Source organism: Eretmochelys imbricata, chromosome 1, assembly GCF_965152235.1.
Source record: "Eretmochelys imbricata isolate rEreImb1 chromosome 1, rEreImb1.hap1, whole genome shotgun sequence".
Lineage (NCBI taxonomy): Eukaryota > Metazoa > Chordata > Testudines > Cheloniidae > Eretmochelys > Eretmochelys imbricata.
In genome coordinates this window covers 294,240,461-294,268,443 of record NC_135572.1, presented here as the reverse complement: position 1 = coordinate 294,268,443, position 27,983 = coordinate 294,240,461, and the positions used below count along the sequence as shown (strand labels likewise).

General features: G+C 41.9%; 1 protein-coding gene across 1 annotated transcript; it reads right to left on the bottom strand.

Annotated features, from left to right (window-relative positions):
- On the bottom strand, nt 1-27,983 carry BEST3 (bestrophin 3). The gene is made up of 9 exons (XM_077839399.1): nt 27,832-27,983; nt 25,163-25,257; nt 24,361-24,594; nt 16,064-16,218; nt 15,256-15,333; nt 14,654-14,806; nt 5,465-5,545; nt 3,837-3,988; nt 1-922 (listed from the first exon to the last, which is right to left on the bottom strand). Exons 1-9 carry the CDS (start codon nt 27,981-27,983, stop codon nt 1-3), a joined length of 2,022 nt encoding a protein of 673 aa, XP_077695525.1.

Genomic DNA, 27,983 nt, shown 5'->3' with positions numbered 1-27,983 from the left:
TCAGAGATTTCCTTCATTCTTCTCATGAATGAATTCTAGTATAGCTGTTTCTTTAGCATCCAGATGTTCCAATAAGTGATGCATATCAACTGTATCTCGAGCAGCAGAGGGAGCAGCAATGTTACTTTCACCACGTAAGGTGCTTTGTCCAGAGGGTGTTCCGAAATTCAATAAAAGAGGTGCAGCATCTGTACGCAATGTAATACTGAGTGTATGGAAGTCTGGGGAACATCTTTCAGAGCTCCTGTGTTGATCTTTGCTATCACCTGCTGTCGTACTTTTGTGTAAATCAGGGTTTGGGTCCTGTGTTACAATGGTGAATGATTTATGCTGCCCAGAATCAGTAAAAGACATAGCCATTTCTGAACGAGGTCGTGGCGCATCCACAGGATCAGAATGTCGCTCAGCTGGACTGCCTAGGGGCTCCTGTTCTGTTGGCATGTTTGTGGAAGTGTCTGTCTGTAAAGTCTGGCTGTCTGACGCGTTGGGTGTTCTGGCCTCAGTTGTAGCGACAACTGCTTCGGGGACTGGCAAAGCTATCTTAGTTGTCGTGTCATTGACACTAGATTGGTAGCTTTCTAAAATGTTGGTTCTGCTAGTTTCACTAATAGTTGCTAGATCTATGCTAGCGTGCAGTCGGGGATTCCTGTCAGCCAGCTCATGTTTCTTCTTGACCTTTGAGGCAAAATGTCTCCCTCTAGAATGCATTTCTTGCAAACTGCTGATGTGACCCTTTTCATGCGCAGGGAAAAACACAGAGTTCTCACTTGTCTGTCTGCTATAGTGCCTCCTGGTTGGGGAGGGAGAACTTTCATGGACACTCAGAAATCGCTTAACTCTTCTCAGCACTGAGGGCTGTCGCCTGTATTTCTCATCATCCCAGGGCCAGTTTTCCCCTCGGAGGAACTCTGTATCGGACAGCCTGTAAGATAAAGCGATGCAGCGTGTGTCACTCTGTATTTGTTTTATTCTAGAATCACAAGAAGTGTAGTGTTTGCGGTAAGGTTTCATGTTCAATGGAAAACAAGGTTTATATAATGATCCATTTTCTGTCTGCCTGTCATTAGCGGAATGGAGCTACATTAACAGTGAGTGATGAGAGTCAGAGAACTTAAGGAACAAATGCGTTCCTAATAAAGGGCCTCCATGAGGTATAGGAGGAACAAATATGAGCAAAGTAGGGCTGAAAATCTTCAGAGGCACTGAAAGGGGTGAGGAGCACAGCAATGCTGATGTGTTCTCCCTCCTGTCTCAGAACAATGGAACGCTCCTCGATGGCAGCTCCACATGATCAGAGCTTTGCGGGAGCAGGAGGAGAACAATTGCTCTGTGCAGTGTATTCCTCATTCTATCAGGAAGAGTCTCAGGCAAAAGTTAATGGTGCTCCTGGAAGTGTGGACAGTGTTTAATTTGTGCCAGGAGCTCTAGCACTTCTCGGCTTGGCAGTTCATAGCCCCAGAAACTCTAGGCTTGGTAGTTCATAGCTCCAGTACCACTGGGCTTGCCACTTCAGTTATGAAAGTAAAAAAAACTGCTTGAGCCCCAGCACCTAATTGCTTGAGCCCCGACACCTCTCACATTACAAATTGAGCACTGAGCATGGGGTAGGATTTTCAAAAGTGCTTAAGAGATTTAGGAGCAGAAGTGCTATTGAAAGTCAATGGGCCTTGTGGTCCATGTCTCTTAGGTCCTTTTGAAAATCCCACCCATTAGTTTCTGCTTTTCTGCCTGGCTTCTGAGGTTAATGATGAGTTACTGCAGCCACACCATTTGGTGAGTGGAGCACATTTAGTACTTGCCATGGGGTGTAAAGACAATGGGAGGGAACAGTAGAAGAAGTTGACTGTCCTGAGAGTAGGGATTTCAGGTATGGACATGGCAACTTTGATGGATTGATTAATTCCTTCCAGTACTTATAAATGGGATGCTCTGTGACAGTGGATGATTTAGTTTGGCAGAGAGCACCAGGGAGGATAGACTTGTCACTAGGAGGAGGACTAGAATGAAGGAGGAGAGTGGTGAATCTTCTTCCTCTCTGGAATTTGGCTGACGTGGAATTTGGCTTTAGATATTTGTTTTGGACTTGGCTGAAACAAGCTACACCTTTAGACCTTGGTTTTGAACTCTGGCTGAAGGAAACCTTGTTATATTTGTTACAGCTGGTTGGAAAAAAACGGAGAAATGGTTTGGGGAAAAATACAGAATTTCAAAGTTTTTACCATTTCAAAGGATTTAAAATGGAACAATATATATATATATATATATATTTTCATGAAATATTTTTTATAAAAATGTGAGAAGTTTGGACTTTGGGTCCTCCCCGTTCCTCTTTTTTCTCCTCCCCCTTTCTCTTCACAGAATGCAATAAATCAAATGATGGCCAAGGCGTGTTTTTTCCCTTCATTTTTCCTTTTGCTACTCTGTAACTTTTCCAAAGTTGAAGAACTTTGGAAAAGTTACTGTGTGGCAAAACAAAAAGTAGGAAAAAACATCCTGAACACAGTTCTTTCTGTTGTATTTTGTGGCAAAAAAGAGAATTAAGGAGAAAAAACTAACCCCTCCAAAAATTTCAACTTTTCTGGGTTCAGTGAAAAACTGGAAAATTTTTTGAAAAAAAAAAAGAAAGTTTTAGGTTTTGAAAAAGCCACTTTTGCTTTTTAAAAAAGTTTCAAATGAAAAATTTCTACCAGCGCTAGTATTTGTTTGGTTCTTAAAGGGACAGGATATTCTTCATGTTCACCGATCTGTTTTACGCTAGAGCACATCATACGTGTTTTAACTCAGCCTTTCATGCTCTGCCTGGCCTGTCCCCTTATTTTATGAGGGTACATCTATACTGCATGTTTCTTTTGGCAAGCGTGTAGTGTACATACTGCCCAGCATGGATATAAATAGCAGTGTAGATGGAGGGACATGGCTTAGGTGAGTAAAGTATAAACACTCCTGAAGGGTGTGTATGTGAATACATACCTTCCACAGCTTGCTACTCACTACTCTGCTAAACATACCAGTGTAGTGTCCCACTGCCAGAGCCTTTCTCCATTGCAGGAAGAGACTCTGCCAGCAGGGAAAAGGTCCGGCAGGAGGGAAAACAGACTTTCCCCGCTGCCTCCCCTCTGCCAGAGCCTCACTGACACGTGTAGCTACAGACGGCAGTGCGGACACAGCCTACTTTTCACTGTGGCGTGTAGCTACACGTACACCACACGCCTCCACCAGCGGTGTAGACTCAGAGTGCCAGAACAACGAGCAGTGTCACATACTCCGGCTGGTTCTTTGCAATAGGGTTGGTATACATGCAAGAAAACAATTCTGGGTTATTATTAATTGAAAAGTCATAAGACCATTTCTATAGTTTGTCTCCCAAAAGGTCTGGAATGATCTTACCCAGCAAGAAGAAAGGGAGTGTCTGTATAAGAAACAAGCAAATAAATGGGTATTGTGCTAATTGTTGTATCATGTACATAGAGGATTTAGTACCTTGACAATTTCTTTGAAAAACCTTGCTGTTTCTTTGGTTTATGCTGTTTTATACAGCTACAATACCACAAAAAACCCAAAGGGCTAAGTTTGTGTCACTCTCCTAAAAGGATCATGTAAATCACTAGTTTTCTAATGGCCACTGAGCTTTCCCAGGCGTTGAATTTGTACACGTCTGTGCATATCAAAAGAAACCATTACATAGTTTTAAACCTATTTATTTTTAAATGTTAAACTTCAAATTTGAAGTCATATTTATGCATGATATACATTTAAAATCCATAGGCCATTATGATGATTGGATACACATTTTTGTAGCCTTAATGACATCATGAAAAGATGGCAGCCTTACTTACCCCATTTCAATAGTTGAGCCAAGGAAAGATGGAATACAGTAATCGGCAGCTGCCAGTGTGTATGGTGGCTGAGCAGCTGAATCATCCCAGTAAATATCTTTGTCCATCTTTGGTAAGTTCATGTGCATTTCATCCACAGCCAGAAGTGAGACCTGGGGTCGTAGTTGTAATTACACTACTTTAAATATGGTTTTGTGTGTAATATACTATTTCCTGCTATATGGGAAATATTCTTTAGGAAAGTTTTATGACATTATGTAAGATGTACATAGTGACTACAGCCTGATCCATGTTAATAGGCACTATATAGAAAGCTGAAATAGATTATTTCTGCTCCCACAATGGCAACAAATTTAATTGACTTTAATTAGAATGGGATAGAGCCCCAGACGTTTGCAAAACAATTCCCTTCATCTTACATCACATTTAATCACAAATGATAAAGTATTAACTTTTCTGGCAAGCATTCTTATTAACTGGATTATTTAGCTAAATGGTCATAGAATCATAGAATATCAGGGTTGGAAGGGACCTCAGGAGGTCATCTAGTCCAACCCCCTGCTCAAAAGCAGGACCCATCCCCAATTAAATGTGATTCTCTGATGTGCCATGTTTTCAGGAAATATATGAGGACTATTATTGTGCTATTTGTAGAGATGTTTCTTATGCAGAAGTTCACACAGAGGAATCTTTAAGCAAACTTTGTCCATATTTTTAAAAATATTTCCAACAGAGCACGTGAACAGCCTTGTACCATTGACTTACGTATGTAAAAATAAAGGGCTCAGCTGTGTCTTTGTGACAAGTTGTCTTTAGCTGCATTCCCCCAGGAATGGCCAAGACTGACTCAGAGCCCTATATCAGGTGCAGATACTTCTCTGATGATGCAGGCTCAGCTGAGCTGGCCAGCACACTGTGAGGGGTGGAACCAAGGTTGCCTTGATTGCCTGTGACTCCTCCCTCCGCCCCCACTCGCTTCACACCTGCTCTGGAGTGGTGACCCCATGGAGACTGGTCACCTTCCTGTTCTGCTACCTCCAATGTGAGTTGCCCATGCAGGGAAGTAATGGAGCTCTTCATGTGCCTTACTCTCCTGGGCGGCAGGGTCACAATTGTGCCATAAGAGATGTAGGAATAATTTCAACAGCAAGATTTGGCAGTGCTGACTTCTCCTGTAAATTATTTACCGGCTCTCTGCTCTGTACAAATATAGGGCCAAAATCTGCTATCCATTATACTGGTGCAACCTTATTGATTTCAGTGAGTTTGCAAAGGTGTCAATGAGAACAGAATTTGGTTCAGAGTAGTCTTGCCAGGATCTCCTACGTGGCTGAACTGGTGAGTACAGGCAGGGTTACACGAAATGAGCTTGTGGTTAGAGGGCAGCTCAGGTGTCTTCGCTTTGCATCCTTTCCCCAGCAGACAAGGCATATGGAATGGTGAATTAATAATATATTGACTCTAAAAACAAAACATGGAGGATTCTGGAGATATGATCCCCTTTGGGTAAAGAATCATTTTGTATAACTCTCAGTCCCACTAGCTAGTGTCTCAGACCTATAAGGAATACATTTATAATATATTACAGTAAAGCAGAAGAGAGGAAAGTAGAGACCAAAAATACTGACCTGCAAATTTCTATCAATGCACCAATTTGTTTCAAAATCATCATCATCTTCCCCAAATGGATTAATAAGCTGCTCAGCAACCTACAATTAAAATCACAGACTGAATAAATGCCAATATGCAAAGCTTAATGCTGTTGCCTTAAAATGGCTTTGAAGAGACTGACTGTTAAGATTTCATTTTCTCTTTCTCCTGTGCCCCTTGTTTCCCCTAACATGAATTCCATTGTGATGTTTTGCCAGTCTAGTTGCACCGACTCAGTTGTAAAGGTACTTTGGCATTTTAGGTAATGTCAGCATATTAATTTTCGTTTGGTCACAGGTAATACAGATCTTAATGTATATGGAATTGCAGTGATAAAATTAACATATCTCAGACTTCTGCACCAAATAACTAACAAAGTTATTCCTACCGGGCAGCAGAGTCGGCCTTAAGTCACTACACCTTCAGGAGGTACCTTTAAGAAAATCAGTGTCTGTATTTCATAAAGGTAAGCCTGAACCAAAACAGATCTGTACTCCTCTGAACACAGGGAATGTTCAGCTCTGGGTCCCAGCTTTGAATTTAGCAGTCATGAAAGCTGTTTGATTGACTGTCCTGGATCATGAAGTGTTGTAACTGTGTCAGTCCTGGGATATTAGAGACATAAGGTGGGTGAGGTAATATCTTTTATTGGACTGACTTCTGTTGGTGAGAAAGACAAGCTTTTAAGCTTAATTACTTCAGGACCTGAAGAAGAGCTCTGTGTAAGCTCAAAAGCTTGTCTCTCTCACCAACAGAAGTTGGTCCAGTAAAAGATATCACAACACCCACCTTGTCTTGCCGGATAGTGAAGTCATCTGTATACAGTATCTGTAGAATAAGCACACAGTACCTAGGCAGTGCTATGGGACGCTTTCCCCACAGTGTCCAACAAATGTATCTCAAATTGATCTGGGGGGAACCATATTTAGAGAGCAGATTGAACTATCCTCTCCTTGCAATACTGTCAGTCACAACTGTGGTGGTTCTAAAGTGGACACCAATGCCCTAGGAACTGTACTGAGACCACCTGTTCATTCCATGTAGGTCTCTGTGATAAGCTGGGCCTCTCTCTAGGGTCACAGTCAGGCGGTTACAGAGTCTCTTTCCCTTTAAAAGTCCTTTCCCCACTTGGGAACGTCATTCCAGGCTTTCTGGGGTCCCATTTAAGGGAGTGTTCATTCTCTTGGCTTCCTTATAAAGGTCTAATTTGTCCTTGTGGGCAGTAGAGGCTTGCTAGCTGTTTCCCTTCTCAGTGACCCTGGAACAAGCATCAGCTTGCTGGGGCACAGAAGTTTTCTCGCTGATTGCACTTCTTTCTGTGACAAGCGCTCCTTTTAAACTTGCTTCCTTCAGCTCATGCAGACCCTGCAGATGTGCCTATCTGATAGCAGGTGAACCCAGAGGGGCTTGTTAGCTTTCTCCAGACTGGGGTGTGGGAGTGCCCCAACACAGTCATCCAACACCCACATCTTTGCAATAACATTTGATTAGTGGTGACCTGGACTGGATTTGAATTGGGGATTTTGCAGCTAAAGGCTTTGCATCCCATTACTAGCTTTCTCAAGGGGAGGAGGATGGCAACCTTCACGCAGTCCTCCCTGCACAATCAATGCCATCAACATGGCGACTGAATGCCGACTGATGGCCTCACTGTCTAAAAAGCAACTCAGGGGACCAGCCCTCTCAACTGTCTATGATAGTCTTTTACCCTGCTGAAAACATCACAGCTGGAATCTCCTCGAAATCAATCACATCCCCTTTCCATCCTTAAGTCTGGTCAGCATGACCCTGTGATGGGATAGCTATTGTTGAGCTTGCAGCCACACAACAGTCATACTGAGTGTTTCTCTCTAGCCTGGTGTTAGTCAAGAAAAGCACGCCGCCTTAAAAATGGAATGCAATGAAAGCCAGGGTGCCCTTTTACCTGGCTTATTGCAAACAGGAAACAGACTCTACATTTTGTTTTTATTCAGACTGAATTATTTTAAATTTTATTTTGAAATCATTTAAGTTGAGAAGGAGGCTCGGCCTTCAGGAAAGCAGGGGGCTCCCATTCTGTAGTGACGGTAACTGGGCAGAGTCAGGCTGGGACAAGGTCTTTGCAATGGGGCTAGTAAAGGAATCCACCTGAGCTGGCAATAGCCTTCTCCGTTTTTTTCTGAAAAAAGACGTATCTGTGGGATGGGGGACATGGTCACAGGGAGAGGAAGAGATCTCTGAGACGGCTTGAAATTTGTGGGAAACTCAGACTGTCCTCTGGGTTTAGGGCCTGAGACTGAAGCTTCAAGAACAGGATGAGCTGGAACTTGCCCTAAAGCTGGGGGTGTTTCCAGCCAGCCTCTCCCTCAACAGCCCAGGAAAGCAAGGCTGACTCTTGTAGCCAACAGGAAAGTCAGGATTGCAGTACAGGGCTATGGACAGCTTTGCTGGGAAGATGACTGGCCAGAGGGGTTTCTCCTAGCAAAAGGGGCAAATGACACACCATTTCCCCCTTATGTTTGCTCTTTCTTTTCAAACATCTGGCTTTCATTTGGAAAAGCCTTTGTGAACAATCCCTGGGGAAAGTCGTATGAATCCCAGAAAGCCCCGCGTAGGGGCAGGTTTTGTACTAACTTTGGAAAGAATTCCACAGTGTGGCCTTTGTTTTCTTTGGAATGCTCCACTTACAAAGAAGGGCTGTATATATAAGAATGGCTATATTGGGTCAGACCAATGGTCCATCTAGCCCAGTATCCCATCTTCCGACTGTGGCCAATGCCAGGTGCTTCAGAGGGAACGAACAGAACAGATATGTCTACGTAAGCAGTGTCAGGATGAGCTCCACCCTGACATCTGGTGGTGAGGTGTGGCAAGTTGTGGAAAAGAACTTCAGGGGCCGATCTCATTTGCATAGGCACACCCACCCTGCCTAGAATGAGGCCATAGCTGCCCAAATGGTCACTTTGGCTGCTGTGGGATCTCCAGTGTCTCTGTTATTGGGGCAGGAAGAATAAATTGTTGTTACGCTGATTATGGGAACTGTGCTTGGAACTGTACTTGGCCTTTTGTTATGATGAAGGGACTCACCATCAACTAAGTAGCACTCGCTAGGCAAGAGTCTTGGGTTTTAAAACTCTGTGAGGGGAGAGAGGCTGGGGACAAGTATTAATACTTGGTGGCATGGGCCCCTTGGTGAGGGCCTTACATGCTAATTGCACTTCCTCCTCTCTCCACTGTAGAATATCAGACTAATTTTGATTCCATTAGGAGTCTAGTTACAGGCTGCTGAGCTCACTTTGGGCTAATAGTGCACCAGCACTGAGGCTCCCCTTCTACAAGCTGAATTCACCAAAGATCTGAACTGACTAGAGCTGAAATCACTGAGCGTTGTGTCAAGTAGTGGGGGAGCCTGAAGATATATTGTGGAGCAGTTTGCGGGACGGCTGGAGTGCCTTGTGGACAGGCTGGTGGAGCAGTTCGTAGGACGGCGGGAGCTGCTGGTGGGACGCGGAGCAGTTTGTGGACCGGCTGGTGGAGCAGATCGTGGGACAGCGGGAGCTGCTTGTGGGCCGCGGAGCGGAGCTGAGCGAAGGAGTTCGTGGGGCGGCTGGCAGAGCGGAGGCCTATGGAGCTGTGGGGCGGTCAGTTTCAGATCATGTAAGGTGCCTCTTATCCCCATCCCATCTCCACCCAGGTTGGGAGGTAAAGCTCCACAGATAAACATTCGAACTCTGGGGCTGCCCTGACCAGGGACAGAGACTTTTGGGTCATTGGACTTTTGGGACTTTGGGTGATTTGGGGTTGCTGGACTCAAGAACCAAAGGGAAAGGGGCATGCCCCAATTTGCTTGGGGTGGGTTTTTTGCTCATGGGTTGTGTTATGAATCCTGTTGGTGGTGTTTCCCCAACATAATGCCACGTTGTTTCTCTCTGTTATGAAAAGGCTTTTTGCTACACTCAGACTCTGTGCTTGCGAGAGGGGAAGTATTGCCTCTTGGAGGCGCCCCCAGCGGGGGTGGTATATATTTGTCCCAGGTCACTGGGTGGGGGCTTGAGCCGGTTTGCCTTGTGTTATTGGAATGGATCGCCTAGATATTGAACTCGGCCCTTGTTGCTGCCAACTCTGACGGGCAGAAGGGTTACATCTATAATCTATGATTATCATAGAGGGGCACTCCTGTGTTTCAGCTGTTCTCTGGGGGGAGCACTGGATGTGTTAGTGACTCAGAGTCATTCTTTTAGGGGTCTATGTGTCTTAAATGAACCAGGAGGATCTCCAGTGATCTTCGTCACTCTCCCAAATCTTGCTTGCTTGGGCTGGGTGGAGAAGGCTCCTCCCCCTTTCAACCTGCCCACTGATTCTGTGCTATAACAGGTCTGGGGGTCTTGTGGTTAAGGCCCTGCCCTCAACCCAGGAGATTGGGAGTCAATTCCCAAATCTACCATAGATTTCATTTGACTTTGGGCAAGTCACTTAATTTTCTGGGCTTCAGTTCCGCATCTGGAAAATGGAGAGACAAATACTTATTTTCTCCCACTGTTTGCCTGTCATGGCTAATTAGATTTCAATCCTGCAATTTACAATTTGGGGGTGAATTGCTGGGCCGACCCAGAGCCCCTTAGAAGTCAATGGGTTTCTGTGTGGGTGCAGCACACTCAGCCTGCACATCGTAAATTGTAAGAGTTAGGGCTTAGATTGGAAGCTCTTTGGGGGAAAGGGTCTCTTCCTAAGTGTTTGTACAGCCCACATTCAGTGGGGCTCTAATCTGTAGTTGCTCCCATAATACAAATAACTAGCAAGAGTAATAAGAATAATTTCCTGTGCATTTGCGATCTAGTAAAGATTTTTCTACATCATGCCATTCAGTGTTCACAGGAAAATTGTATCTGGGTCTCATGCACTAGCTAGGGGAAGATAAGAATTAAAATCCCAGACTCAGCGAGGGAGGAGGGGAGAGATGCCTTTGGTATGTGGCATTAACATTGCAAGTATAGCTATGTTGCTGCTTGGATAGAAATAAACCAGAGAACAAGCTGCCTCGTGGCATCTAAGTGGAGCCACTTCCTCAGCTAAGTCAGCGAGCCCACAGCACGCACGGCACCTAACAGAAGCTGATAGGCACACTCAGGTGCAGTGGCAGGGAAAACCTCAGCCGGGGCCTTTTGACTGGCTGACCTGCCACCAGCATATAGCCCATGAGAACATCCTCTGAAAACGAATTCAGTGCAGTACAGTGAAGATCTATTTTTGGATTGCTGGCTATCACAACTGAATGGATTATAAATTAGTCTGGGACAAGCATCTCATGTGATGGGAAACCTTGTCCTGTGTATGGTATGGGTAACAAATCAGACGCACAGCCTAAGAATGGATAGCAGTTTAGCCACGTTTATGTTATTGAACTTCAAAATAGTGGTTCGAGACGCTATCTGCAATCCTGTATGAAGGCCCTGGGGAGTTTGTGGAAAACAGGATTTACATTTGGCCAAACTCCTGGATTCTATGGCACTCTTGGAGCAGCAGACTGGAAATTCAGTGGCAGCTTTGTTTAAATTGTAAAAGCAGCCCAGTGGCCCCTCTTTTTGTTTATTCTGTTATTAAATTAAGTTTATGCAGACTGTCACTACATTTTTGGGTTTTGATATAAAGTGATTTTTATAATGAAAATTACATCTGAAGTTGCCAGGACCAAGCTGGTAGAGGTCTTGAGCTCAACTAGAAAAGGTGCTATAGATGGACTTTAGATTAAGGGAATGAGCATTCCAAAACTGAAGGGCCCATCTCTCATCTTCTATGATTACATTGTTGGATGGACAATCAAGAGGTCCAACTCCACTGTTCGTAAGTCACAATTAGAGGCTGTGCAGCAGACTCAGGAAGACTGGCCCAGTTTTGCTTTGTATACTAACAATAAAACCTTTGTATATTAACAATAGTATACAACATACTACAAAACCTTATATACTAACAATATACTAACTAACCTTGGTATTCTATCAATAAAATCTTGAAGAATACTCAGTAGAGAATAAGTCCCATAAATGTATTTAATAGGGTGAGTTTCTGCACCTTCAAAAAACAAATGTTTCTACTCCTAAGTGTGTATTATAACATACATACACAACTATTTATACCTTTGAAAACAAAAGGTACCTGATTCTCCCACTGCAGGATCAGACTAACTGCCATTAATTTTTCCCAAGGTAAGAGAATGAAGTCCACTCTTTTGATAATTTACAATGAACGATTTTGTTCTTTTTTAAAAAATATATATTTTAAGGCAATAAGGAGCATAAATATCATCCCAGTTATTAAATTTAAAATAACATTAAACTCATCACATAAACCAATAATAAGCCCCCCCCCCCCAAACTCACTGTTTGGCCATTTCTTGTAAGAATGAATGTAAGACTTTATTCTGAATATTCAGAGTTTTGCTGAGTTGTGTCATAACGTGTTGGGGTTTTTTTGTATTTAAGATTATTACATTGCAGCTCGGTATATGTGTTACCACAAAATTGCACAAAACGTGCATGACAGACAGTGAAACTGTAAATACTTGGCTTGATTTGGTTACAAACGGTTTGCGAACCTTTGGAGTGAACCTGGGATGATTTATGGAAAGAATCAGTGTCACATGGTTTCAGCGTGAAACCAGGTACAATGTGACAATTCTGACTGATTTTGACTCTGTTTCAGGGTCTTTCTGAACCTGATACATAGGCATGGACCTACCTGCATGAGTCAAAACCAGAGAAAATGCTTGCGGACAAAAGGACTCTCTCAATTTACAAAACTCCCCCAGAGGGCTTCCTATATTAGGCCCTAAAAATGGCTGGTTTTGCACAATTTTTATCGTCTTGCTAGTGTCAACTAGCTTTTCAAAGCTTACAGTAATGATTTAATGAAGCAAGAGTGAGATTTACGTGACTGCTGGGCTTAATATATGAATTTGCTTAGTACTGCCTGGTTGAGTTTTCATTTCAGTTTCCCTTTGAATTAATCTAGTTTGTTATTAATTGCAGGGGCAGGAATCAATAGGGAGAATATTGCTTAATTGTTTAATTACACACCTGATGAGGAGATGTTAACTGATCTGTTAAAAAAAAACAAAACAAAACAATGGCCATAAAAAAATCCAATTTCTTTTGCAATTCTGCGCTTTAATTAACTGCTTCATGTGATGCTAGTAGTGTAGTCAATATTAGCTGTCACTATTTCATTGCCATCTGAAAGTGGGTAACTCCATTTGGCTTCTACAAGGCAGGCTGACTTTGACCATAAGCAAAACAAGTGGTTTAGAGCTCAGCTCCCCATTCCTCCTCTGCAACACCATCTCCCCAACTGGACACAAAATTGGAGAGGGAGGAAATTCATGGCCTAAATTTTCATCCTTCTTTGGACATCTTATTGTCCAACTCCCAGGTCCTGATTCTTCAAGGATAATAGGCCCATATCCACAAAGGTATGTAGGAACCTAATCCCCAGATTTAGGCACCTAGGCCCAGATCCTCAGAGGTATTTAGACATCTAATTCTCATTGATTTCAGTGGCACCTAGGACCCTAAATATTTCTGTGGATCTGGGCCCTAAGTCCTAGTTTTAGGCACCATTGTTATCCAGAAAAACCCTGCTTGGCTGCTGCTGAACCCTGAAGATACCTAAATTCACTCAATGCCTAAATTTTGCGGGTAACAGTTCCCTTGATGCTCTGAAGTTTCTGCCTCTGGACATGTGCACACTGATGCCTCCTTCTAGGTATTTGGACACCCGTCTCCCACCTAAGCAACAGAGAGACCCATGAACTGAGAGAAACTAGGTACTCTTCCACCTATCTTGCCCATGGGGCCTGACCCTGTAACTGTGCTCAGAGGCCATCTACCGGATCATGGCCCATTCAAAATCTTCTGCTGCTCCTACCACCACCCTTATAACTGTTAGCCCAGCGGTTAGCGCACTTACCTATGATGTGGGAGACCCAGATTCAATTCCCCCCTTGGGCAGAGGGGAAGAAAGTGAACCGGGGTCTCCTACCTTTCAGGAGCACTAACCACTGAGGTATGGAATATTCTGATCTGGGGCTCCCTCAGTCTCTCCTGTGGAAGTTGTTCTAATTTGGATTCATGCTTAAATAGTCATTGGGTCAGAAAGAGAGAGAGAGAGAGACAGAGAGGGAGAGAATGACTGCAGTCCAGTGGTTAAGGCACAAACCTGGGAGGTGGGAGACCCTATAGCCAGTCCCCTGGTTCCAATTACTCTATCGTTATTTAGCCACAGTGGAACAGCTTTGACAGATGAGATTGAGAGAATCCCACACCAGAATAGCTCAGTGGTTAGAACACTCTTTTGACCCCTCTATAAATCCTTTCTCCCCCTCAGGCTGACATCCAGGTGAGTACTCTAACCACTGGGCTAAAATGTATAATGTCAGCATCAGCACCACCTCCTCCTCTGGCTGTTTTATTGGATCGAGGCAGGTGCCTAATGTATTCCCACAAGAAATGGCTCAGGCATCTAAGATGGCTGACTCTGGGAGAGGGGCTCCTAGCTGTGGATTGCTAGCCAGGGGATACACTTCCCTGCAACCTGGATTTAGGTGTGTAAGTCCATGAGAGGGGCAGGGCTTTGGACACACCCCTCTTGCCAGCATCTTCCATTGGATAGCTTAGTGGTTGGTTGGTTCACGATGGTTTTGTGCATAGCATTCTTAGGTACCTATCTCTTCCCATTCATTGTATAGGGAGCTGAGGCACCTCACTTAGACTTTGTGGATCACGTTGTGTCTGTGATTTTCTAAGTGCCTAAAAGTGAGCATTGCAATACCTAGATCTCTTTGTGGATCCAGGCCGTACTTCACTGGGAGCTTTCAGTGCTCACGTCCTCGTAGGAGGTACTTTCAGGATCCTGACTCTTTCTTGCAACCACACTTATTGTAAGACCTGCCTTGGGTGGATTGAAAATGTAACGGATGATTTTCTAAGCTCTTCCTGAAGATCAGCCACTGGACACCTTGTGCTAAATTTATCCTTTTGTGTAACACCATTAAGCTTCAATGAATTTACAACAAATTTGAATCTAGACCCTTGACTTGAGCTGACTTGGGGGGATTTCACCTATTACCTTTCCCCAAAGATGTAGCCAAATCAACACCAAATTATTTGTTGTTGTAGCTGACAAATATAGCTTACCTTAAGCCATCCTGCGTAGAAGAAGAATTGTAACAGTGTGAAGACTGGAATATAAATATCCAAGTCATGTCCTACATAGCCTTGGTCAGGATCCAAAAACTGGCGTCCTATCAGACAGGCAAAGAAGAAGGTATAGACCGCAAGAGTAACAACCTGCAACAAATAAAAGCTACATTAAAATAATATAATAATCATTCTTTATGTATAAGGCACCACATTCCCAAAGGCTGCTGAGCACCTAACACAATAGTATTTTAAATATTATAGATAGACATTACAAATAAAATGGCAACATGATCTATTGGTGGCCATGGAATGGGTACTGCAGAATTCATAACCTACTCATCCCCAACGTATCAAACCTCCCAGTACCTTCCCAGCCTCCCAAACCATCCAGGACCTTCACATCAAACATAACTTAAAATATCTGGCCAGACAATCATCCTAGAGACCATGTCCAAGATGGCAGCTGCAGACTGCTCAGCATCTCTGAGAATCAGGTCACTTATGTGGGTGCCTAATTATGGACTTAGGAGTCTAACATTAGGCCCCTCTTTTTGAAAATCTTGGTCCAAATTTTGGGTATGGTAATATCTCAGTACCTGTGTGTAGACCAATGGAATTCCAACCCAGTTATAACCAAATAGAAGGCTACACCAAGACCGGTACTTATTCATTTCCTAAATAAGAAACAAAACAAAATGTGTGACATTCGCTCCCAAATAATAATGGGTTTGTCACAATTCATTTCACATAAACGAAAGGCTGTAAAACAGTATACTCTGCACCAAATTTAATGAATTAGAAACTGATCTGTTAAATAATATTCTGTAGATCATCACTATATTTAAAAATTCAGTTGTACAATAGATTTAGGAAGCTTGGTGTAATGCTTAGCTTCTTAACAAATTATCTATTGTTCCATTATTTTAAATTTGTATGCTGTCCAGGGATATTGGCAGGAGGATACATTTTACATTACAAAAAAGGGTTATAGATTGTTTCATGATATATTTGGGCAGACTGTTTTCCTTAAAATAAAATAAAATAAAATAAAAATGATAAGCTCCCTAAAGATAAACAACTTCTCCATCTTTTGGGTTTTTTTTAACTACAGTGGAGTTACTGTGAAAGTGAAAGTGAGAGCAGAATTTTGCTCACTGATTTGGTGTTTCAGTCAATTCTCTCTCATTTATATAAATACTGTCACATTAAGCACTTGGTGGTGGACTTGGTTTTGTGTATAGTATGTGCATAGACAAACACACTTGGTACAAATCTAGAGTAAGTCCACTGAGGTGGGGAGGAAAAGACTGGAAAGTTGCATGTAATAGATAAAGTTATATAGGTGAACAGACAATGCATAGTGATTTCAGTATCTGTTTCTGTAGATTTATTTTTCCTACTTACATTCATCAGTGTCTGCAGGTCTACACTGTCTCGAATTCTACCCTCTTTTCGCGCCTTATATGCTAGATTTCCAAACCAGACAAATGGAATCCAGTATTTAAGATGGGGAGACTTAAGATGATCAAAGTTTTTTCTTTCATCTACTGTCATAAAACCTGTTTACAAAAGAAAAATAGCTGGTTTATAGTGTCCCAAGGTGCAGTTAGTTTGCAAATTATTGGTTCCTATGTTACGAGCTCAAGTACTGAAATAGATTTTTATGGAACATTAATTTCCAGGCACCAGAATGATTCTGAGCATTGTGTGTGTATGTAATATTTATATAAAACTACACTGAACTCTACTCATAGCTTTCCCCATTAGTTTCCTTCTCCCATTCTTCTCAGTGCTAAACCCAACTTCCCAATATAGCGCATCAGCCTCCTTGCAAAATCTACCTAAATAACTCTCCAGGTTTAGATAGAAAGCTAGGCCTCTCAAATAATATACATTAGTCTAAAAATAACTTGTTTTCTTATATGCTGCTGCTGCAGTAGTGCATTTGTACTATACTAGGTATTACACAAATCACTCTGATTTAATGTTCTATTTTTAGGCAAGAAGAAACTAAATAATATCAAAAGATTATCATTCAACAATAGTTGCTTGTTGTGGTGTCTTAAAACTTGTTAAAAGTGATACTGGGGTCACAGGAGCTTCTGACTGATAAATTTTCACTAACATTTCAAAGGAGTGAATGGGCAATAATGAATAAAAGTGTGTTTAGTAAACCAAGTTCAATGGAGAATGGATTTACCACCCTTAAAATACTTCTCCGTAGGATTTTGTTTCTTCTGGTTTATTCAGTAGTGTTAAGAGAGGGAAAGAGAACTCTGCTCAGAAATCCCAAATCTCTGGGTTCACTTTACCTACAAACCCCTCCCCCAACCAGTTAGAAGGGAATTGGGATTCCAGGGGCAGAAGGAGATGGAGCCAGGATTGTCTCTAGCAGCATAGCTTCACTGGAGCAGCATTGTGCATATAGTGGAAGTGGGAGCAGCGTAGCCCCAGAGCTGGCTGAGAGGCAAGGGGACTTTGCCCAGGAAGTGGATACTCTGGGTTAGGGAGGGCGATCTCTCCATACCTGTTCCACTGTCCTCTTCCCACTTCTGCCTACTCAGTTAATGGTCTGGGAACCTCACATTTCCCCCCTGCAGTGGAGTGATCTGGCCCTGGCCACTGTCAGGCAAAAGCTGGTCCCAAAGATAGATTTGGGGAAAACAATCTTTTACTAATCCTAAGAACAATAGAATTGTTTCCATTAATTAAGTATAAACCATTTTTATACCAGTAAAACAGCCCCCTGCAGCATTTGTAACCTCTTGATCCCTACATTGTATTACTGCCTGAGAACCAGAAGGTGAAATTTACTAGAAACGGACAGTAAACAAAAGTGAACCACAAACATTTGAAGAGTTTCAGAAAACAACTAGCCATGAAGGAAATGATTGGTTCCTTACTTCCTTCATGCCTGAGTTATTTGTCATCCTGACTATTGCAATCTCCTGGCTTTCTAGCTCTCACTTTTCCATTCTGTTCAAAATGCTGCAGCTAAAATAGTCTTAGTAAGTATCCAAAAAGGATGGTGGTTATTTGATAATATTTGTGTGATGGTAATGCTTAGAGGTCCCAACTGCTATCTGGGGCCCTATTGTGCTCATGACTATACAAACACATAGACTCCAGTCTTACAAACAATTACACACACATGTTTAACTTTACTACTGGGAGTCAAGTTAAGCACATGCTTAAGTGTTTGCAGGATTGGGACCTAAATAGACCAGACAGACAAGGATAGAGGGGGAAACAGAGGCAGAAAGGTGAAGGGTCTTGAACTGATTATTAGCACATTGTCCGTGTGTACAAGATAATGGCCCCATTTTAGGTATCCCAGGGTTAATATGTCACTATATTTTTGTAACAGGGTGAACAGATTTTTCTGTGTCTCTAGGAGGAGGCCACATCAGGCCAGACAGCAGCCTGGGGCTGAGGTGGAAGGGGGTTTAATTCCCAGCCAGGCTTCAGAGTCAATTTAAGGAGGTACTCCATGTGGAAGCTAATTAGGTAAAGATGGGCTTATTTAGAATGAGCACATTACAAAAGGTGGCTGGGGAAAGATTGGAGTTGCTCAGTTTGGGTTGTATTGTTTGTTTGTTTGAGTTTACTGCTCAACAACCGCAATTAGACCAAAGTGTTACAGACCACTGGAGACTAGACTATTATGTGCCACAGCCATTATTTTTAAAGTTAAGATATTTATGCTTATATCCATTAATGATTAAACAGTTTGTCTGAGGGACAGTAATGGCAGGGAGCATTGTCCTTATTGCTGAATGCACTGGATTGCTACAGTATGAGCATGTTTAATCATTGATGAAGGTTATGGTGAAACAAGCCTCCAAGTAGTCCCGAACTAGTTATTTTCATTGCAGTGATAAAGGAAATACTTTCTGTTCAATCAATAACTAGGGAGGGTGTAAAACAGCAACTATTAAAGGTAACCATTTTTAAATTGGCAGGACTAGGTAACTTGCACCCAAGAGTATTAAAAGAATTGGCTGAGCAGCTCATGAACCATTAATACTGATTCTTAGCAAATCTTGGAACACTGAAACAGTTCCAGAAGACTGGAAAAAAACTAATGTTGTGCCAATATTTTAAAGGGTAAACAGGATGACCCAGGTAACTATAGGCCAGTTAGCCTAATATTAGGGTTGCCAATATTCCATATTATAAGGGATATCCCTTACTTAAATCAAAAATTGCCTTCCCCTACTACTAAATCAGTATGGGACACCTCTTATCCCATATTTCAAACAGGGAAGTAGTTCCGCTGGAGTGGTCTGGAGCATCACTCTGGCACCTGAAATCCAGGATGGAGTGGCGCTCCAACCGGTTGGCAACTTGACCTGTTGCTCGGGGTCACAATGCCACTCAAATTTAGTCCAGTTGCCCCTTTGTCGCCGGAGCCCCACTGACAACTGCCCCCCCACTGAAATCTGAAATAGTGCCCCTGCTGGCTGCAGTGAAGCCTCCTGCTGCTGCTGCCTTCCTCCAGCCCATACCCTTCGTGCAACCCCCACCCCCTAGCAGTGTACAGCACTGCTGCAGGCAGAGATCAACAACTGCAGCCTCTGACTCAGCTCCTGGCACCCACATGGACCATGAATAGGAGCTGCAGTGGCTGCCTGGCCTAGTGTGCCCTGGGGTCTCTGCAGCCCCCAGAGCTGGAGAGCCCGGGCTCCAGGCCAAGCCCAGAAGTTTACACAGCAATTAAACAGCCCCACAGCCTGAGCCCCGTGAGCCTGAGTCGACTGGCATGGGCCAGCCCTTGGGGTCTAGTTGCTGTGTAGACATACCCTCAGAGGCCCTAGGAAGGATGGGGAGGAGAAGAGTCTTGCCCCAAAGGCTCAATTCAAGACTGGGACATCTGAGGTCTGTCCCGTATTTTTGAAGTACAGTGTTGGCATCACTAGAAATCCTGGCTAAAAGCATGGAACAGTGTATGTGATGCAATCAGTAACGAATTAAAGGATGATAGCATAATTAATGTCAATCAACATGGTATTATGGAGAATAGATTTTTTCAAATAAACAGTGTAATTTTTTGAGGAGAAGAAAAGTTTGGTTGATAAAGGTAACTGTATTGATATCATAGACTTCCGTCGGGCATTTGACTTAGTTTTGTGTGACATTCTGTTGGAAAAATTAGGAATTCATGGGTGGTACATGAACCTCCTATTCGGGGAGGCTATCCCCTTGCCCCACTCCTTCTGCCCAAGGCCCTGTCCCCACTCCCCTCCACCTCTCCCCCCACTCTCATCCACTGGGGCCAAAGGAGCCCTAAGTCCCCCACCATGGCTGGAGCAGGCCTGCCTGAGCTGCCCTGAGCCCTGACCCGCCCATTCAAGCTGCCCCTGGTCCACCCACCTGAGCCACCCAGAGCTCTGGCTCGCCAGAGGAGCCCTGAGCCCCACTGCTGCCCGGTCCAGGGCCGTAGCAGGAAGCATTAGTGGAGGTTTGGGGAGGCTTAGCCTCCCACAGCCTCTGTGATGCACCACCCATGAACAAAATCCATACAAAATCATTGTAGCCCATATTAAATGGATTAAAAACTAGCTAATTGATATGTATATATCATATGATATGATATGATATGATATGTATATGTATATATATAAGTATTGTAAATGGAGAATTATCATTCAGTGGGGATGTTTCTAGATGGGTCTGTTCTTGGTCCAAAGCTATTCAATATCTTCATCAATGCTCTGGAAGAAAATATAAAAATCAAAGCTGGTAAATAACGGTGGGTACAGATAAGTTGTACAGAGTGATCTAGATCACTTGTTGAGGTACCCTCATTTGAACAACATGCATTTTGTCATACATCTAGGAACAAAGACTGTAGATCTTACAAGTTGGGATGCTGTATTCTGAAATGCAGTGACATGGAAAAGGACTTAGGGCTCATGGTAACTGATTGAACGTGAGCTCCCAGAGTGATGCTGTAGCTAAGAGGGAAAACGGGATCCTTGGATACATAAGCAGGGAATATCAACTAGGAGGAGGGTGGGCATATTACCTATGTCTGTGGCATTAGTGAAATCATTGCTGGAATGCTGTGTCCAATTTTGGTGTCCACAATTCAAAAAGGATCTTGAAAAATTGGAAAGAGTTCAGCAAAGAGCTACCAGAATGATTTGAGATTTGGAAAATTCACCTTATTGTGCGAGATTTAAGAAGCTTAGTCTATCTATTTCCCCATGTTAAGTATCCTAACACCTTCTTGTCAACTGTCTGAAATGGGCCATCTTGATTATCACTACAAAAGTTTTTTTTCTCCTGCTGATAATAGCTCATCTTAATTAATTAGCCTCTTAGAGCTGGTCTGGCAACTTCCACCTTTTCATGTTCTCTGTATGTGTATATATATCTTCTTACTATATGTTCTATTCTATGCATCTGATGAAGTGGGCTGTAGCCCATGAAAGCTTATGCTCAAATAAATTTGTTAGTCTCTAAGGTGCCACAAGGACTCCTGTTCTTTTAGTCTATGTAGTTTATCCAAGAGAAGGTTAAGAGGTGACTTACTTGCAGTTTACAAGCACCTCAGTGGGGGAAGGATTTCTTTGGCTGTTTACTTGAGCAGAAAAAGGCATAATGTGAGCCAATGGCTGGAAGCTGAAGTTAGACAAATTCAGACTAGAAAGAAGGTGCACACTGTTATCCGTGAGGGTGACTAAGCATTGGAACAAATTACTTAGGAACATGGAGGATTCTCCATCACTTGCAGTCTTTAGATCTTTCTAAAAGGTATGCTAGAGCTCAAACAGAAGTTATGGACTTGAGGCAGGAATCACTGGATGAGATTCTATGGCCTGTTGTATGTAGGAGGTCAGAGAAGATGATCATAATGGTCCCTTCTGGCCTTAAAATCTAATCTATTAATGTGTGAAATACATTTACAGGAAAAGCAAATGTGTAGCAATATTTTTGCTTTAGCAATTTTCAGTTTGACAGTGAGGTGAAAAATTGGCATAAGTGGCTTCAATAATTACTGGTTTCAGAGTAACAGCCGTGTTAGTCTGTATTCACAAAAAGAAAAGGAGTACTTGTGGCACCTTGGAGAGTAACCAATTTATTTGAGCATAAGCTTTCGTGAGCTACAGCTCACTGCATCCGATGAAGTGAGCTGTAGCTCATGAAAGCTTATGCTCAAATAAATTGGTTAGTCTCTAAGGTGCCACAAGTACTCCTTTTCTTTCAATAATTACTGATGCTCTTTAAGGGTCAGATTCTGCCACCATTGCTTAAGTTGAATGCAGGATCAACAAGTAGTCTGTTCCATAAAGCCATAGCTAACTATGAATGGGACTAATTGTGGAGTATTGTATTACTCAACATGAGAAAGATTAGCAGAATCTGGTCTCAAGTGTTCAGTACTGTAGCTGTGAAATATTCGTGGGACAAGATATATTCAGATGTATAGTGTTGATTATATTGTCATGACTTGTTCAGGGACACTGTGGTAGAATATTTTCTCCATCTGTTAAGAAATATATTTCTTTTCCAATCTACAGCAATGTATGTATAGTACTCATACACTGTATCTTTAAGAACAGGGTGTCTTTAGTACAGAGAGGCAGAGTGGGTTAGCTTGCAGGAATTGCTGTAATTTTCCTGTGTGTACTAAGAGTAGTTGGCTAGGAAGAATGACAAAAGCTTCACTGACCTCTCAGGCTCAGGTAAACAACTTGCTGTTGAAAAATGCTAGGAAAAGGATTTCAAAATTCAACATAATTTTGGGAAAAGGAAGACATCAACCTGAGCTGGTTCTGTCAATAAGAAAAATGCAGTCGGCTGGGAGTTTTTTCTTAAATATTCTAAAACTCTCATGTGTATATATACAGCATATTTTAACATAGTGTAACATCAGTGACTTACTGTTGTTTCCTAAAATAATACAGTTTACAAGATACCATTGAAGGCAGTGCTTTGGAGCTGTGCTCCGGCTCCACTCCAGCTTCAGGCAAAAACCTGCAACTCCACTGCTCCGGAGCTACTCCGCGCTCCAGCTCCAGGCTCCGCTCCAAAGCCCTGATTGAAGGAATACAGGAATTGCTCTGTCGGAACAGACCAATCAACATCTAGTCTGGTATCCTGTCTCTGACAACAGCCAATTCCAAATACTTCAGAAGAAGGTATAAGACCACACCACGCACTTAACTGTGCAGCAGGGAGGTTGGAAAGGGAATTTATTTTGGCTTAGTTAGCAACCAGCTTCTGCCTTGAAGCATGTGTATGCTCCTTGGTAGATATTGGGATAATACATGTTCTTAGGGGTGGTAGGGGGAACCCATTTCTTATGAGGTGTAGTGGTGGTCATGGGAACTAAATCACCAGAATATTAGAAAAGGGTATTTCCTAAGAGAAGGGATAAAAGATGCCATCTCATTATTCCGTGCACCATACAAAAATGACAATACCTATTGGGTTGGCCTGTTTGCTTATAAATGATGTTGTATGCTACCAAGCAATGGATCCACGTACCATTCCCAAACTCAGCTTCCAGCATGGATTGAGTTAAATCAAACAGACTAAAATCATGGTTTAAACCATCATCATAATCTTGTTTAGTGTTTGGAATTTTTAGTTATTTTCCTAAAGAAGGGTTAGTTCTCACTGGTTGCTAACCATTAAATTATGTTGATTTGCAATTAAATATAGCATTTACAACAAATGTGGTACTTCTTTTTGCTAAAGAGAATGCACTGTATCTGTACACATTTATTTATTAATTTTTTTATTATGTTAGAAAATGGTGAATGATGCATTTTTTATTTACTGGATGATGATTGTTTACTCATGATTTGTGTCAATCTCTATTTGGATGGATATTCAAATTAAAATTTTTTGGTTAGTTAAATAAAACTGCCTTAAATGTGCTGGATATATAAGGAAAAAAAGGTTTATCAAAACATATTTCGCATTTAAAACTAACTAATTCAGTGACATGAACAGATTTTTTATGGTCACCATGTCCTTCAAGATTTTAGAACTAGTAGATCTCCTCCTCTCATACCTCATTTTTAGTCATAGATTGGAAAAGAAAATCAAGCTTTCCTTCTATTTTGACTCCCAACTGGTTCCCTAATGTTGAATGAACTAGTTAATCAACTATACTAGTTGAATAAACTGAAATGAAGCTGTCAAAAGCTTTAGCAGTTCAACAAACTTTGGTTCCAGGTGGTTAGCCAGTGACTTCCACCACTTCAGTGGTATGACTTTCTTTGAAACTTTGGCAGCAAGCATGTAATATTTAATATTATTCATTTAATTTAATGATTTTTTTAGATTATAGTAAGTTTAGGCCTTAACATAGTTTGTCAGAATTTCAAATTGGGTTGTTTTAAAAATAAACTCATATTTAATTTAAATTAAAAAAAACATTTTTTTTAAATTCACTCTGTCATCCTCTCACTCCCCTGTCTGAGAAAGGCTGAGTGCAGAGGAGATGTAGCATGCTCAGTCATAAGGGCCTCATCTTCTTCTAAAATGGACCTAGATAAAGAATTTAGCAATGCTGGACTCTTAAGGGCATTTTATCTAATCCTTCTCTGCCAGTGGGTAGATTTGACATGGGGTGATCTGACAGGGATAAGGGATTAAAGAGAAGAAAATACAAGGCAGATCTCCAACATCCCCATCTGTAAGAGAAAGGGAAGAACTTATTGGGGAAAGGAAATTGACAATACCTGCTTCTACCACATGATCCATGGTTGGAAATCTTTTGTATACAGCTGTGCTCACTGAGCGGAAGATGATCAGGGAAGTTAAATTCACATAACGCATTAGAGTCCTCCTAAGTAAGCGCCCGTATTCATCTCTTCCCTGAATGCTGCTAGAGATCAAGAACATAAGTCTGTCTGGCCAGGGCAGATTCACAAACTGGTTCCACCAGCGGTTCACCACCAAAGTAACGTAGAATCCTGCATGTTAAAAAAGTATATCAGCATCACTGTTCTTGCTGCAAAACTGACACACACTCAGGTCCTCTAATGTTGAGTTTTAGTTCATTCTGTAGCATGTTACCTAGGTTGTAAGGTAACTTCATTTGCCAGAATAATTGTTATAAAATATGCACAATATGATACAGTTAAAGCCTATTATTAAGTAGCTATTACATTCCAAAGGCCAAATCCTGCAAGGTCCTAAGTGCTTCATGCAAGATGTTGAGCACCCACAACTCCCATTCACTGAAATGGGAGTGAAGGGTACTCACTTCACAGGATCAGGCTCAGATAGTTATTTAAACAAACATAGTTAGTGAATAAAAACTTAAATCTTCCAATAGTAAAGTGATAATTCAAGCACATGTGGTGTTGACTTGACAAAAGCAATTTGACTTTAAGGCAACCTTACTGGATGGCAGTGGTTTTATTGTGAGACAGATTTCCAACATGCCTTTCAGCTCTGAAATACTTCCATGCATTGCCGTTTGTGACATCCTAATGGAGGCAGCTTTGTGGATTCTTTCCACAGGTACGCTGTACTTACCAAGCACAAAGGTGACTGGGATTTGTTCAGCATATTTGTCACAGTAAATTGATAATTTTTCAAAGAACCGTTTTTGGCTTCCTGTAAGAAAAAATCTGTAGCAAAAATAAAATGTATATATCCCTTTGTAATACCGCTGCACACCTCGGGTATAAAGTGAAGACAATTAAGCATAAATAACGAGATAACTGAAACTAGGAGTGATCTTGGCTAATGTGCACAGATGAATCTTTAAGGAATTAAATTGATTAACATTTAGGGTGTTAATATTTGTAGCATGTAATAAGGCAGCTGATGGGTGGAGGAATATTATTCACTAGTCATAAAATGTTTCTCATTACTGAAGTGACAAAATCCACTTGTGCTATTCACCTGTAGTATGCCACCTAATACAAATCAATGGTCTTGGTGCAAACTACTTCAGCAAATGCATTTTTCTCCCATTTTTCAACTGGACTACTTAATAAAAGTGATCTGATCAGATCTTCTGAAACTGGAAAGGGGCATAAATCTCTACTTGCTGTTATGTGAAAACTCTACTCTTTCCACATCAGGAGGTATATCTCATTTACTACTAAGAAATTTTTCTTGGCGATAAGTTAAAATGCACAAAAAAATCAAATATATTTAAACTAGGGCAACTATAAGCCGTATGTCAGAAAAAAAGAATGGAGTACAGTGACTGATTCCCACAGAGAATGATAGCTAAGGAAATACAACATTCTTAAACACAAGCAATTATTTTATTTATATATAAAATCTTACAGTTATTTTATCCCATATAAAAGATATACATGGCAAATATTTGGGGTTGTTTTACATTTGTAAAATAAAATCTGCTGTTCATATAGAATGCTTTCCACAGTGTACACTGAATAAAGGGGAGAGTTTTTATTTACTGATTTAAAGAAAGAATAGATTTTTTTTAATTGAAGGTTTTTGTTGTTGTTGTTTCTTTAGATGCCAGTGATTTAGTCTTGCTACCAACTATACCTTTCTGTATGCCTGTATATCTTGGCAGATTAGTGATCGCCCACATAGACAAAGTAAGTCCAAAGAACTTGTTTTACGCCAAAAAGAAAAACGTTGAGCTCCAATTATATTTCTAAAGAGGGACTGAAAAATAATTTGAAGTCTCCCACTTATTTTATCAGTGAAAGTCTTCATTCCATTAGAAATCTTGTCTTCACCGAGGTGAAATTCACCATGCGCAGAGGACTAGCATGAGACATACACCCCACTTAAGTCACACTTGAGGAATTAATTGGGACTGAAGTGTCACATAGGTCTTGTGCTGGCCTTTTGCACAGGAATAAATGTCACCCTGACTTACACACTGATCCTGCAAGGTGCTGCTGTTGAGCCTCTCCTCTGAGGTAGTGAGGGAGGGATCCACAAAAGCACTTAGGTGCCTAAATCCCAGACTTAGGGCTTGTCCACACTTACAACGCTGCAGTGGTGAAGCTGCGCTGCTGTAGTGGTTAATGAAGACACTACCTATGCCAAGGGGAGAGCGTCTCCTGTCGTGGAGGTACTCCACCTCCCAGAGAGGTATGTCAATGGGAGAAGCTGTCTATGCCTGGGGTTAGGACGGCATTACTGTGTCACTCAGGGGTGCGGCAGCATAACCAACTCCTTCTTCAGCTGTTTTGTGTAGAGTGAGGCAGGTGCCTCACTCATTCCCTTCAAGAAATGCCTTAAGTTAGGCACCTAAGCTGTCTGACTGCAGGGGGCAGATGCCCATTTGTGAATTGCTAAGCAGAGATAGGCACTTCCCTGCACCCTAGACTAGGTGCCTACCTTCAGGAGATAAGCAGGACTTAGCACACACCCCTTTTATCAGCATTTCCCATTGGCTAGCTCATGCAGCTCCTGGCCTAGTGTGTGAGCTTTTGTGGATCACATTCTTAAGCACCTATCTCTCTCCATTTATTGTATAGGGATCCTGGTCACCTAACTTGGCTTTGTGGATCAGAGTGGTGCTCCTGGATTTTCTAGGTGCCTAAAAGTTAGGTGCCATGGCACTCAGCATTGCAATACCTACGTCTCTTAATGGATCCCGACTTGAGTGCCTCCAATTTCTACTGAGTAGATGCTTGGCACCTTGTGAGATTGGGCTCTTAAAAACTATGGGCTCTTATTGCAGTCCTTACTCAGGCAAAACTCAACTTTCCATTTCCTGAGAAAGGACTACATAACTGGACCATAAGATAATCACCTTTCAGCATTTCCTATTAAATTGCCATCTATTAATTGGTGATGACATAGATGCATAAGTATGACAATATGTCTAGACTTCGCCGTTCAAAACAGGTCATTTAGTCAGGGCAGAGTTAGAGTGGCAAAAACCATGTAATGACCTAGGAGTCCTGCAGATGTTTATATGGCATAATGTTTTTGGAACATGACATATACACAACAATCATCAGCTAGCAGGTGGCTGAGATTAGAATCACTGGAAGATGATGGTTCAACAGTAATTTAACATTCCAAAAATCATGTGAGATATAAATAAAGGACATTAAAAAAGGTCTAAGCAAAAGGTTATGTTTTTTAGTACAAAGTCAGTCATCAGCCAAAGGATTTGAAGTGTGAGACTGTCCCCTTTACATAGCATTTGATTCTTATTAAGAAGGAGACGTGAATATGTCACATGGAAATGGATGTACCTGTACAACACACTTATTGCTGTGTAAAGACTAGCAAAGGCAATAAATTCCCTGTACAGCAATTTGTAGATGCTGCCTTTCCACCTGAGGAGTAATCTGTGAAATCCAAAGAAGGTGGCATTTGCTACTTTACTGGAGTAAGTGACTGTCAT

Excerpts from the sequence above, each read along its gene's own strand:
- BEST3 (XM_077839399.1), bottom strand. The coding sequence starts at position 27,983 with ATGACAGTCACTTACTCCAGTAAAGTAGCAAATGCCACCTTCTTTGGA. Across the intron at positions 14,807-15,255 it reads TTCCATTGGTCTACACACAG|GTTGTTACTCTTGCGGTCTA; the intron begins GTACTGAGATAT and ends TATTTGTTGCAG. Across the intron at positions 3,989-5,464 it reads GCATTGATAGAAATTTGCAG|GTCTCACTTCTGGCTGTGGA; the intron begins GTCAGTATTTTT and ends CTACGACCCCAG.